Source organism: Puma concolor, chromosome B1 (assembly GCF_028749965.1).
Source record: "Puma concolor isolate L17-30 chromosome B1, mPumCon1.1.hap2, whole genome shotgun sequence".
NCBI lineage: Eukaryota > Metazoa > Chordata > Mammalia > Carnivora > Felidae > Puma > Puma concolor.
Window position 1 is genome coordinate 24,729,957 of NC_141670.1, and position 14,293 is coordinate 24,744,249.

At 40.4% G+C, this 14,293-nt stretch overlaps 1 protein-coding gene across 6 annotated transcripts in view; it reads left to right on the forward strand.

The window, feature by feature from the left end:
* SGCZ (sarcoglycan zeta) overlaps positions 1–12,037 on the forward strand; it is a 1,128,389-nt gene extending 1,116,352 nt beyond the window's left edge. For all 6 annotated transcript variants that reach the window (XM_086703312.1, XM_086703307.1, XM_086703309.1 and 3 more), the window contains one exon: positions 10,511–12,037. In XM_086703312.1, coding sequence (XP_086559438.1) covers positions 10,511–10,705 — 195 coding nt within the window. In that variant the 3' untranslated portion in view covers positions 10,706–12,037. The remainder of the gene's footprint in view (positions 1–10,510) is intronic.
* Positions 12,038–14,293: the final 2,256 nt, after the last annotated feature.

A 14,293-nucleotide genomic window follows, 5' to 3' on the forward strand; every position in this document is an offset into this window, starting at 1 on the left:
GAGGATAGCCACCAACAGTCTCAGGAGAGGTAAATATAAACAAACAACAAACAAACAAACACCCAAAACAAAAGAGAGACCGGGGAGGGCATTTTTGATTGTTGACCAGATATAGTTAAGATCTGTCCCTAAATTGTGCCGACGCAGGCAGGATGCCTGCTCATAAAACCTTTATGTATTTACTTCAATTTTTCCTGTGTTAATTACATAGGCACAATAGGTTTTGTTAATAACGGCATAGACTCCACCTTGTTCAACCAGCAAGTAGGTAATTAATAAGAGGCATTTCTGTGACAATAAAAGAAAAACACAAGTTGATGGTTGGAGCAAATTATAAACCCAGTTTCTGAATCCTGACTACTCCGGTGAGAAGATTTCTGGATGTCAAGCTCGAAGCACCGTCAGATGGAGTGGGCACAGACAGCAACAATCTGATGCATTTTTTCTGGTTTGTAGTTCACATTCTCTGGTGATCTTTTTGAGGGGCCCAGAGAGCGACAGGCATGAAAAGGGTCTACACAGGAGCTACCGTGACCATTTCTCTGAGATGTACCTCAAGTTGTCTAGCTTTAGTGTGCAAGGCTTCAGGAAAAGGAACAGTTTTACTTCTTAGTGATTCCAAGACAAGAAAATGCAAGAAGATCGGAAGCCATAGTTTGAAGAGGCATAGCCAGATGTTTGAGGAAACCAGAAGAATTCAGGATCCAGACCAGTCTTCTAGGCAAACAATAAACACTTTAAAGATAATTGATCAGAACTAGAATTTAACATCCACAAAAGGTACGTTATTGAAACATACTTTGCCCTCTAAATCATCCTCATATTCATCAAACATAACCAAACTAAAACCAATTTGTTTGTAAAAACAAGTCTAGTTTTAACAAACTTGGTCTAATTATTTGTGTAAGTAAAGCAAGAATAGTGATTGACCACATAAGTTCTCTTAAATCTACTTTGCTGGAACTTTTGTAAGGAATTTTACTTTTTACTTTTTATTTTACTTATTTATTTTTATTTTTTAAAGTTTTTTAAGTTTTTATTTTTAATTTATTTTTGAGAGAGAGGGAGAGCAAGTGGACAAGGGGTAGAGACAGAGAGGGAGAGAGAATCCCAAGCTCCGACAGTACAGAGCCGAAGTTGGACACTTAACTGCCTGAGCTACCCAGATGCCCCTGTAAGGGATTTTAGTTTGAACTTTTAATAGCCTCTCCAGGCCAGAAGTCAAGCCAGATACTTGCCATTAGAATTGCCTGAACTACCTGTACATTCGGGTGAATTCTTCTTGAGGTCCCCAACATATCCTTAGGAGTCTGTACCTGCCAAGAAGTGACTTTACTCACCCCGTAAGGCTGCTGGAAACTCTATAAGTAAGGTACCAGGCCAACAGTTCCAAGAGGCTCTTTTGGCTCCATAAAGTCAACTTTAGTTCCTTAAAGTTGTCTAGTCATATCAGTTTATCCATACCTTTCTCAACTATGACATTCCAAAGTCTTGGTGATATAGTCAGTGTTTCCAAGAGTGTACTGTTACAAGAATGAATTCTTATTGAACTTATGTAAACAATTATAATTGCCATGAAAGAAAGAATACTCACTGAGAGTTTCTGAATTTTAAAGGATTCAGGTAGGGAGAAAAGTGAAAAGTCTTAACTTATTTGCAAATGAATGTTTTATCAAATTTCTGTAAGACACAGACATCATAGAAGAACATGTTTCCTGCAGTCTGAAAGAAAAAATGTTAGTGAACCAGCAGTATTTTTTTAAAAAGTTATAAAAACTATGTATTCAGGGGGTGCCTGGGTGGCTCAGTCAGTTGAGCGACCGACTTCGGCTCAGGTCATGATCTCACAGTTTGCGAGTTCGAGCCCCGCGTCGGGCTCTGTGCTGACAGCTCAGAGCCTGCTTCTGATTCTGTGTCTCCCTCTCTCTCTGTCCTTCCCCCACTCATGCTCTGTCTCTGTCTCAGAAATAAATAAACATAAAAAAATTTTTTAAAAACTATGTATTCAGCCCCACATTACTAATTTTTGTTCTATTTAAATACAGTTTTCCCAGCAAGTCCAAAAATTCTTACCTAGTTTAGTTTCATGATATTAAGGGTGTCAAAAACCTGTATTTTCAAAAGTTCTTTTCATGAACCTCTTTGAGGTTGAAAACATTTGCAAGAGCATCAGAACAATGACTGTAAATGACAAGACTCAAAAATGGACATGGTTAAAGATCTGATGAGAGTTCATTATAGTGTAGTTGACAAGGAAATCCAGTTATTTCTGTAACATACATTTTAACAATTAAAATGTCAAGTGACAACCTTATACCAGGAGATATTAAAGCTTTAGGGATTTCATATGATTTCTGGAATAGTTATTTGTAAATAACTTAATGCATAAAGTTGAACTCATGTAATTCATATAATTTCTAGAACATTGACCCATAGAGTATAACCTAAGAAAGTTTATTATCAATTGTTTAATAATGCCTCCCTTATAACTTAACAAACCGTATAAACAAGCACATGCCTAAATAGGATCAGAGATTACTATAAATCTTAATATTCCAAAGACAAATACATAGGATTATACAATTGTGAGCAAAATTTAGCTCCTTTAATATTGAAAGATTTCATTTACTTAAGTAATCAAAGACCTAACAAGAACAAATATGAAATCTTATTTTTCTGGACAGATAAAGAAAAAAAAACTTTACTTATAATTTCTTATTAAGAGCAGACCAACAATGCAAGAAAACCTTGTCTCTTTAATAGAAAAACCAAATTTTATTTTTATACCAGTGTACTTTTAAAACTCATCTATTCTAATCTTAGTCCTGACCACCTGACATTCTTTTCCAAAGATTCTCTCCACAAACCTTCTGCAGCTTTCTTTTTAATTCAGATTTTGTCCTAAGCCTTCTCTCTCTAAACAGTCTCATCTTAGGACAAAATTACTTTCTTCCTGCAACAAAAATATTTTCTTCATTCTTTATGTCTCTTTAAACATATTTCCTTTTTTTTTTTTAATTCAGTGTTGTTTTCCTTCTCATTTCCAGCAGTCTCAACTACATTTATCAGAATTTTAAGTCTTAGAAACCTCAATTTCTAGTAAAAACTAGGTAGTAACCAGGTATGAACGGTCTGTTACAACAGTAGTTACTTTTGGCAATTTACAAATTTTTTGGAAATATACAAATACATTTCATAATTTTTAAAAATGTGAACTTTTTTATGGTACAATCATTTGATATAGCATAAAACATGTTTACCAACAGATTCAAATGTATCTTTAGTTTTTTTGTAATAAGCCAAAAGCAGATGAATCTGTTTAGCAATTAACTTATTAGTATTTTATCTTATTTTGAAAAGATTCAGATTCCCAATGAACTTAACCCAATGTATCACTTAACCTAGCAAAGCTTTAAAGTTTTAGGTTACCAAAGATTTTGAAAGCTATAGACCTTTTTATTTAATTTACTTATTCTTAACAATTACCCATGAAAACCTCAGGAGACAGAAAAAAACCTAACGTTATTTTAAGTCATTTTTGCTGACAAATTGTAACAAATACAACATGAATGTAATAAACTCAGGTACAATGAAAGCTCGATGTTGATAACTCCGAAAGACATGTTTTTAATTAAACCAACAGCCTTGAATTAGCTTGAATACCAAGGATGTTGCACCTGTGTCCACTAAACAGCCAATCTGTTTGCTCCCCACAGTCCATTTTACCTGGTGCTCTTGTGGGGAAATTGAAAGTGAGCGCTTTAAGTCTAGGGGGGCTCTTGGGCCGCGGATGGTGCTGGAGGCCCCAGGGATGGTACAGGAGCAGGAGCCAGCAGCTTGAGTGGCCCCAGTGGTGGTGAGGGGACAGGAGGAGGAGGAGGAAGAGATGGCAGGGAGCCCCCAGCAAGGCCAGAGGCAGATTTTAAAGTTTGGACAATAATTTCTCCATCTCTGTCTCTGGTCTCTCCCTTCTGCCAAACATGTTTTTTCTCTGGTTGCCCTTTAGCCCCCGGGGGGGGGGGGGGTCAGGAGCAGGTAGTGGGTCGGACATCAGTTCTGGTGCTCATACTCAGGGAGGTAGATTTAGGATTTCTAGTCGCTCCCCATCTCCCTCCTCCTTTTCCTCAGTATTCTGATTATTGGGAAGGGGGTCAGGTGTCTTAGATTTTTGTTCCTCCTTACTTCTCTGGAGCATCAAGTAGGGCCCTTCCCGTGAGGCATCTGTATTATGGAGTAATGTATAGGCCTGAATGTAAGGAAGTTCATCCCAGATCTAGTGAACTTAAAAAACATACGGGTTAGTTTTTATCTGAGTGGTTTTTAGAATGCCCAGTTTTTACAAGTGCTTGCCTTTAAACCAATTACATAGCGCTCCTTTACAAATTAATTTTAGCAATACCATCTGGAGATAGAAAAAATATCTCGTATTTATAACACATATGGACACATATACACAAACAAGATGCAAACAAAATCTAGCCTGTTTCACTATTTGTGGAGAAGACATGACAAACCCGATTTCTAAATATCCTGTTTTTATTAAAACAAACCTAACTGTAAGATAGCATTATAATTTATGGATCCATTCATTAGTTATATTTTATTTTCCATTTAGAACACAGCTGACTTTGTGCAAAGATACCAAAAACCGCAGCAACAAATGAAGCCTATAATACCTGGTTCCTCCCCAAAAGTGGGAGGCTTCCTTGATTGAACCAAACGGCTTCCTAGGTTTTGGTTGTTTAGTCGTATAGCCAGCTTTTTCTAATTCTGTGTACAAGAAAACTAATTTAGACATGTCAGAAGAGCCCTATTTGAGACTCACGTGGTCCTTAATTTTTTTCCACCTGGAGAGCACGAGCGGTAACCCTCAACAGCTCGAATAAAAGCAGGACCATCAGCTTAAATTGAGGGGGTCTGGCTATCAGGTCTCTTTGCCGACATACCTGTGAGGTGCTGAGACGTCAGAGGGGCACGGAGAGTGGGTGCCGGTCCCCCATTGCCAGTTCCAGAGGAGCCCCCGGGGGTTGTCAGCCGAGCTGCTCCAACCTCCTGTCCCCTATGCCAGGAAAGGTCGGCGCAAAATGAACAAAGTCTAACAAAATTTTAAAGAGAAAGGAAAAAAAAAAGTTTTATTCCGGTCAAGTTAGGATAGCTGCTGGGGATACGGTCTTCAAAGAAGAGAATGCTTCCAGGGAAGGGGGGTTCAACTACAAATCATGAGAGGACTTTTCAGACAGTTGTAGGCTTTTAAGTTCCGCGTATGGGCAAGACTGCATGGCTTTAGTCTCGTGGGGACTGAGAGGGGGGTTTACTCTTCATGTTTGGAATAGTCCATTTTAAATTTTAAATGAGGCAGATTTAAGTCCACAGTTGAGTACACAGATACCAAAAGTAAACGGGTTTTTAAAAGTTTATTTATTTTGAGAGAAAGAGAGCCCCAAGCAGGCTCTGCACTGTCAGCACAGAGCCAGATGTAGGCCTCAAGCTCCCAAACGGTGAGATCATGAGCTGAAATCAAGAGTCTGATGCTTAAATCACTGGGCCATCCAGGCAACCCCAAAGGTAAATAGGTTTTCCAACAAAGTTACAAATCAGGGACCTCCCGAGGGGAGAAAAGGTGGTTAAAAAAAAAAAAAAAAGACAAAGAGAGGGACAAAGAAAAGGAAGCCCAAAAGCGGACTCTAACTCTAGCCCAGGAACTTTAGCCCCTTACCGGGTTGATCGGTCCTGGCGGGAATCTCCCAAAATCACCGCTCAAAGGGACCTAAATGGGAGTCCCTTTTTCCAAGGGTACTGGTAGCAAAGATAAGAACCAGGGGGCTCCTGCTCCGGTGGGAGGCTTCAAATGCTCCAAGTCTGTGGGTGGCGTCAACTACCTTCTGAAGGCCCAGGCCGGCTGCACCTGCAGGGCCTGGGATAGGTCCCTGCCACCTGCCAGGAGCAGAGCCCTGGTGCAGTCCGGTCACTGAGATTACGTCCTTCTGTTGAAGGAAAACAAGGGAGCAAACAAAACTGCTAAGAGAAGATAGAAAATCCTGACAGGAGTGAAGGGATGGGGTCAGAGCATTGCCTGAAGGGCAGTGAGGAAAAGGGGAGACTGGAGACCCACCAGTCCCCGTGACTCGGAACAGAGAGGCCTGGCGGCCCTTCAGTCGTGGGCGTTGGTCCGGGTCTAGCGTCCCTAGTTCTCCTGGGTCGCGTCTCCTCTTAGGGCCCCTTCCTGGTCCACAGATGGACTCGGGTCCTTGGGTCCAGCAATGGTGAAAATCGGCCCGGACCCGAGATGAAAAAGCACATGCTCCTGAGGCTGGAGCACCAGGGAGGCGGCACAAATGAAGCAATGGCCAGGCTGACTCTCCGAGGAGAGGTCAGGGAGAATATTTGAAAGAAGCAGGTTTTGGAAAGAGGGTGGAGTGGAAGCACCTGTGCGCTTAAGGGTCCTGCTTCTTCAAGTGTTGCTCGCGTTTAATTAACACGTTAAATCTCCACCCCTGGGCATGATTTTTAGTATCATAATGAGGGGGGAAAGTCGGTGAAAGTTCAGTACTGGGCTCCGTCTTGGCGCAAGCTGGTTTGCCCCGGACTCGCTTGCCTCTTAACTGGTGCTTTGCTCTGCAAGAAAACTCGGGGCGCCTGGGTGGCTTGGTCGGTTAAGCGTCGGACTTCGGCTCAGGTCATGATCTCACGGTCCTTGACTTCAAGCCCCGCGTTGGGCTCTGTGCTGACCGCTCGGGCACTGGAGCCTGCTTCGGATTCTGGGTCTCCCTCTCTCTCTGCTCCTCCCCCGCCCATGCTCTGTCTCTCTCTGTCTCAAAAATAAACGTTAAAAAAAATTTTTTTAAAAAAGAAAACTCATGGTGGCCAGCAGGCAGCAAGGAGTTTTCCAGGTGTGCAGGGACTTGTTCCCGAGGTCCCTGAGGGTCTCACAAACATGCTGCGGAAACCTGGCAAAGCTGGGCTGGAAACGGTCGACGTGAAACACCTCTTTCTACCTCCCGATTTATTTTTTCTATCTCAAGCCAAGACAATATCATTTCCAAAAGCCCCACGCGTTTAAAGTTATTAATAAAATATACATCCCCTAAACGGGTGAGGGCACAGTCTGAATCTCAGAAGTTCACGGAATTAAGTATTGTCCTCTGAGGACAAGCTGTCAAGAGTAGAGATTGGAGAACATGGGGGGGGGGGGGGGGGTTGCTGCTCTGCTCACATCAGGCCAAATGGTTGAGGCCTCCACAGCTGTGCTTGTGTCCACAGCTGCCACCTGCACACCCTGCCTGTACAGAAACCGCCACTCTCCACAGCTGTTCCCCCAGGCTGCACGCAGGGGCAGGGGGATGACCAGTTCCGTAGCTGTAGAAACTGTGTCAGCAAAGCTGCGACAAACTGCCAGGGCTAACCAGCCACGTGGGTTTCTGTGCTTACTAATAAATGAACCTCTCACACTGTCTTCTGGTCCCATCCCACAGGAGCCCACAGACCCATCCCACAGGAGCCTCTTCAGCCCACGTTCGTCAGCTTTCCATTTCCACCCTCCATCGTCTTATTTATTTGTCCGTGGTTCTCTGGACGAAATACCAGCTCCTGGTGTTTCCTCGGAGCCAACTCCTCCTCTGCAAACATGCAGACCTAAACCCGGCTGTCCCAGAGCTCGCCCGCTAACATGTTTCTGGCAAAGCCGAGATTTCCGCTTTCTGAGAGCATGCTAGCTTCTAAAAGGAAGTGAGGAAAGTGTGAGCCCAGTTCCTCTCTTAAACCCATCCAGTAGAGAAGTCATCCCTCGGTACCTGGGGAGAAGCGAGCTAAAGAGCCCAGACTATGTCAATAGTTGGTGGTACAGTCACTCATGGCGCTCAACAAGGGGACACAGAGCCAGGAGAAAGGAGGCCCAGCCTCTCTACCCCAAAATGTGTCTTTTCCTTCTGCTTAGATTTGTGCGCTTTTAACTTTCCTATCAGGCAAAAAAAAAAAAAGTCTCCTTAAATGAGAATAGGAGCACAGCAGTAATTACGTAACCCTGAAAGAAGTAATTATGGGGTGATAAATTTCAACATTTGACACCTACAAATGAAAGTTTTAATGACACTTTAACTCGAATGTTGTTGGTGAATTCAATCATCCCTATGCCTTCCGATCTACTCATTTATTCCACCACCATTTGTATATTATGTGGAAACTGTATGTTGCAGAGTCAAACACTGTGAAGTTATAAAAAATCTCAGGTATGATTCTATCTTCAAGGAGGATATAATTTAATATATAAAGGCAGATATAAATAGGACTGTAAAATAACATCAACTAAGGAACAAAATAAAATATAATACGTGTCTATGGGAGAACCAATAAGGAGAACCTTTTCTATGGGGGGTGAAGTGAATGCACTGGGCTTTGCTGGAGGGTGACACTTGTACCCTAGAGGGGAAGGACATGCCTACTGGCGAAGGAAGAACACGATTTCATGCACCGAGCAGTGGCACAATTTTATGCACTGTTCTGCAGCTGTGAACCAAAGACAGCTGTAGATCGACCTTGCAAGTAAGAGAAGCAAACAATGAAGGAATGCACACTTAATACAATGTTAGGAAGGGACTGGTACTATAGAGAAAAGTAAAGCTGTCAAAGAGAGATTAATGGATTAGTGTTATTTTCATGGAGTGGTTAAGAAAACCCTTTTATAGGTGGCCTTTTAGCGGAGATCTGACCACATCTAAAGTAATCTATAATATACATGTCTCTGGTATATGAACTCTTCTTCTGTCTTATTTGCAGCATGCGATAGATTCCTGCATTTCAATGTTTTAATTAAAAAATAAAACATAAAGGAGTTGGCTATTAAAACATAATAAAAACTAAGCAGAACAAGTCAGTCAGAGAAAGACCAATTATGATTTCACTCATAGGTGGGGTTTAAGAAACAAAACAAATGAACATAGGGGAAGGGAAGGAAAAATAAGACAAAAACAGTGATAAGATAAATAAGAAAAATAAGATAAAAACCATAAGAGACTCTTAAATGCAGAGAACTGAGGGTTGCTGGAGGGGAGGTGGGGGGGATGGGCTAAATGGGTGATGGGCGTTAAGGAGGGGACTTATTGGGATGAGCGCTGGGGGTTATATGTAAGTGATGAATCTCAATTTAGACTCTTGAAACTAATACTACAGTAGTTGTTAATTAACTTGAACTTAAATACATACATACTTAAAAATAGTAATAAATACCCAAAAAAGACAAAAAGCAGAAATCACCCTCCTACCCCCGTTTTCTAAGCAGCCTGTGAATAGCTAACCCCACTTGTAAATATCTGGAGCAAAAAAGTATTCCAGGCTGAGGAAATAGGGAGTAAACAAGACCTGAGGCCAGAGTTCTTTTGATATATTGGAGAAAATGCAAATGTTGGAGCAACGACAGTGACCGGAAATGGTGTTAGTGAGAGGCCAGATCTTGGAGGGCTCCTGAGTCTTGGGGAGGAATCCATATTCATGATAAATGTGGTGGGAGACCATCAGGGAATTTTGAGCAGGGGTGGGGGACAAGACCTGATCTGTAGTTTTTAGAAGTTCACTAAGCAAGATGATGTAAAATAGGCTCTAAGAGGACAAGAATGGCAGCTGGCAGGCCAGTTAGGGGGCTATCCTAGGATTTCCGGTGAGAAACAAATAGGACTTGGAGGAGAGCAAATATGTGGGAAATGGAGTAATCTCAGACTCTCCTGTCAATTTAGAGACACCTGTAGGCAGTAATTAGCTACCTAACAATGGAATGAAGAAATAGCTCCAGAAAGCGGTTTCTTTGCTCAAATTCATGACTCAGCTTTTCTTTCTTTGAAACATCCCCCTGCATGTCAAAACCACGTGATCACTGTCCCTCAACGTGGCAAGTCCATGTTTGGAATAAGTGAAGTAATTTTGCAACTTAGAAAATACAGCAAAGGAAGTGTGGCATACAAGTAGTACATTTCATGGAGATTTCAAACCTGATTGTATCTAATAATTGTTGTTAATAGTGTGAATTATCTACTTGGTATATTTCCTTCAGACTCTCTGTCAACACGATTTTATGACTTTTGAAACATCAGGCCAGAGAGTAATTTTTTTTTTTTTTAATTATTAACTGTCCATCCTTTCAGTAACGCCCTCTCCATGCACATCCTTATTTCTTTGTATATTCTTTAGACCAGGCACGATTGAGAAGTTGAAAGGGAGAGACTGTCAAACTCATTAATTTTCTGTGGTGTTTGAATAAGTGGGTTGGCCCCTTAAGTGATTGTGCAGTATTGCTTTTCAGATTGAGGGCTTTCTGTCAGAATGCACCACGTCTCAAAGGAGCAGAGAGCTGCCGAGCTTTTGGGCTGTGCCTTCGGAATGTAATTTGTTTGTTCAACAAAGCGTGGCAGCTAAAACCAATAGCATTGTTTGTTGTTTGGTCTTTCTTATTAGACCCTGTTGTAAAGCTCCGAGGAACGTAGAATGCTAAAATGAATTGAAATGCACTTTCATTTCCCCCTAGATCTTTTTGAACGCAGAGAAAATCCGGCTGGGGAATCTACCGACCGGCTCTTTCTCATCGTCTTCACCCAGCTCCTCAAATTCTCGGCAGGCAGTGTACGAACTGTGTGTCTGCCCCAATGGCAAACTTTACCTTTCTCCAGCGGGACTAGGTTCCACTTGTCAGTCCAGTAGCAGCATCTGCTTGTGGAGCTGAAGTGACTGATTTCTCCTCACACCAGAATAGCCTTTTGTTCCCGTCCGTCTGCTTCACAGTTCTGCTCGGTTTCCCTTGTGATCAGTCCAGAGCTTCTTCGAATGGTCCACAGAGCAACTTGTTCCCATGCAAGCAGGGATTCGCTGCCACCTTCTCTTGTGATTTACTGTACTGCTCAACGCAGAGAGTGTGGGTGACAGAACAGTGGAAAAAAAATCACCTTCCGCGGGAAAACTGGATCATAACTTTTGCTCAAAAGGGAGAAAAACATAGGTGCCTTTGCTACGTGAAGTGAAGCACACAGTTTTAGATTTTTGCAGGACCTGGATATGAACTGCACACATACACATTACATAGATGAAATTCTCAGTATCCAATGGCAAGATGAGATGGTTGACCCTGTCAGAAAACTAATTCGACAGTCTGAAAGCACAATTTTCCAATCATCTTTTTGGATGTAAACTTTTATCCCCGAATTTTAAAATTTTGAAGCATTATATAATGCTTGCTTTACTAAAAATTAAATTCGATACATGATTTTTAACAAAACGAAACAAAACAAGACAGAACCCCACCTTGAGTTTTATTTGTTTCTTTGAATTCAGTGTGTTGTTACTCTTTGTCTACTAAGTCTAGAATTTTGTACATTAGGTAATTTTGAAAGCACTCAGCAATATAATCTTTACAGAATTAACAAAATGCCATTATACTGTCATTTGTCAGATCTGAATGGCCTTATATAGTATTTACTTGGCTTTTGCATGTGACGTATTTGCTTTTAACGAAACATCTAATTTATTCCGATATAAGATAGGATTAAGAGAGATCTACTGATGGTATGGAATCCATAGATTTTTTTTTAATTCACCTGCTATCTTTTACACTAGGTTCTCATAGTACAACTCTTTGTTTTCTCCACTCCCTTTAAATTTGACTCTGACTGCTAAAATTCAACCATATCCTCTAAATAAATTAATACTAATGTGATGCATTATGCCGAGAATGGGTTCACTTTCCATTGGAATATAACCTTCAGAATTATATCTATGTATTCTTTTTTATTGGAGATTAAGATTTAAGGATGGTCGAAAGTAAATTATAACTCCCTGCTTAAACAGTAAAAACTATAAATGTTAACAAATATGTTGAAAATGTGTTTACTCCATTACATTCCTATTTTAAGGAATTTGGTTGTGTTTCCTTTCAGCTCTTAACATTTGGTTACCTTTATTAGACTGTTAAGCTACCCTGGCATCAGAAATCCTAGTTCCTTCCATTCTCCACTGCTTATTTTTGTAAAGTAGCACGAATAAATAACTCCAGAATAATGCAGATTTGTTGCTCACAGCACTCCTTAACTGGAATTCTTGAAACTTACAGAATCCAAGAATGTAAAATTGTATTTAAGTCTTTCCTATTATGGGAAGATGAGTTGATTAAGGTAAGTCCTTAATTTTCACATGTCAATCAATTTCCTTTTCCCCCATGCACCCGATGGCAGGCATGTGCAAGCTTCATTCGGGGCTCTGTGACTGTAGATCCTTTGGAAGTCAGGCCTCCACGGCAGCAAAGTGGGGATGGGACCCTGTTGAATAATTTAGCAAAAGTAGGAAAAATTAGGTGATGTAAGCAACAAACTGAACCATTTGGCCAGAATACATACATACCCTTGTTTGGATAACCTAACCTACTGAATGCTTGAAAAAGCTCCATTTTACTAAAATGCATTCTGTACTCAGCAAAAAGTCAGAAAGCTAGCGCACTTTTATCACTTTTTACAATAGAACTTGACTTGTGCTTAGAAGTGATTATAGAAAACTCAGATTCCTATTGAAGTCAGCACTTTGCAGTTGCTTACAAAGTCCTATCATAACGTAAGAGTTCAACTTCTGTAAATGAAAACATTAGAATTTAATATGAGAAATTCTCATGCTGGGTTAGCAAGTACACAAAGTATATAACACGAGAAGTTTTGAGAAATTATGGGTGCTAATCACTGTGTTATGGACCTTTTAGGAAAACACTGTGCATTAATTTGGACATATTCAAGTTCTAAACATCCCTCAATTAAAACAATTAGAAAGTTTTTTTAGTCAAATGGTAACAATTCTTTTGATTAGTAATTAGCGCTGTTTCTAATCTCAGCTCTGTCCTCTACTGATCAGTGAGCTGATTTAGGCGGTCTGGGGATATCTCCAGACTCCAGTTTACTCAACTATACGACAAAAGTACTGAGCCAAATGGTCTCTTGAGATTCCTTCCAGCTCTAGCATGTTCTAATTCCAAGAGCAAATATTTTAAGAGGTGGAAGGGCCGCTGAAATGTAAAACTATATGTCATAAAAGGAGAAAAAAGGAAAGAGAATGAGGAGACAAACGGTATAAAATCCAATTCCAGTGACGGGCTGTCCAATTTCGCATTCAAATAGGTTATGAAATGGTATAGACACAATTTGAAATATATGTTAAGAGATTTAGACTAGGTCTGAATTATGTAAAAATATCTGTTTGACTTAGTACAAAAAATTGTGATACAGATGGCTTTTCCTATCCAACACTGAGTGGTTGGTTTAAATTACTCAACTGGCTGTTTTAGATTCCTGAAAATCTAAGTATAGACTCAACCTCAGAGTTTGAGTTTCTATTGAAGGCATAGACGATTGCTCCTAAAAGTCCTTCATTTCCTCATAAATGAAGGCTTGGTTCTTTCCTATTACAGAGTTTCTTTAACTGCAGACTAAACAGATTCATCATATTTCTCCAATAGCATTTTTTTATATGACAACACATATAAATATAGTGCAGTTTACTTAGATGCAGGTTTCATCTTTCCTAAATTTAACTCGGAAAAAAATAATTCCTTTAAGGTGTCCCACATAGATAACAAACTCTGTTTATCCTGGAGAAGGCAGGAAGAGAAGAAGGGAGGAAGGCAGGCCCACAGGCAGGGAGCATACAAGGAAAGAAAGGGATTGACAGTATTCCTAGCATTAAAATTTTTAGCTGGGAATGAATAAACAGCAAGTATTTGAGTTCTGATTCTGGGGCGGTTGAAAGGAGAGAAGCAAAGAAGACACACTATTCTTTGTTCTTTTAGAATATTTAAATGAGACACGCTCAAAAAAATATACTTCCAGATTTCCTGTTTCTTTTGCTCAACCTCTCTAAAATTTCTACCCTGTACTTCTTGGTCCTATCCCCCCCCCCCTTATTTTATTAGGAACCACAAGCTTGATAGTTTGGTACATAATTATTTATTGAAGGATTTAAGATCAATCTATACTTCGACTTTTACACTAATCAGGAAATCTTAGATTTCAGTCCCCCAAATCTCTGAAAACGGAGCCTGGAGTTTGAGTTCTAGTTCTGCCCCTATCTACTCAAGAAAGGTACTTAAGGAATGTGCTTCGTTATCTCAGCCACAGTTTACTTACCTGTGAGAGTGGTACAGCCAACTAGAAGTTTCCTTTGGTTACTTTCATCTCTAAATTTTACTGATTCACTCAAGAAGAGACTCAGCAATCTTGAGTTCAGTAGCATCGTCTAAACTAGCATTAGTGATCTTCTCTACCTTAACATGTTGGTTCTA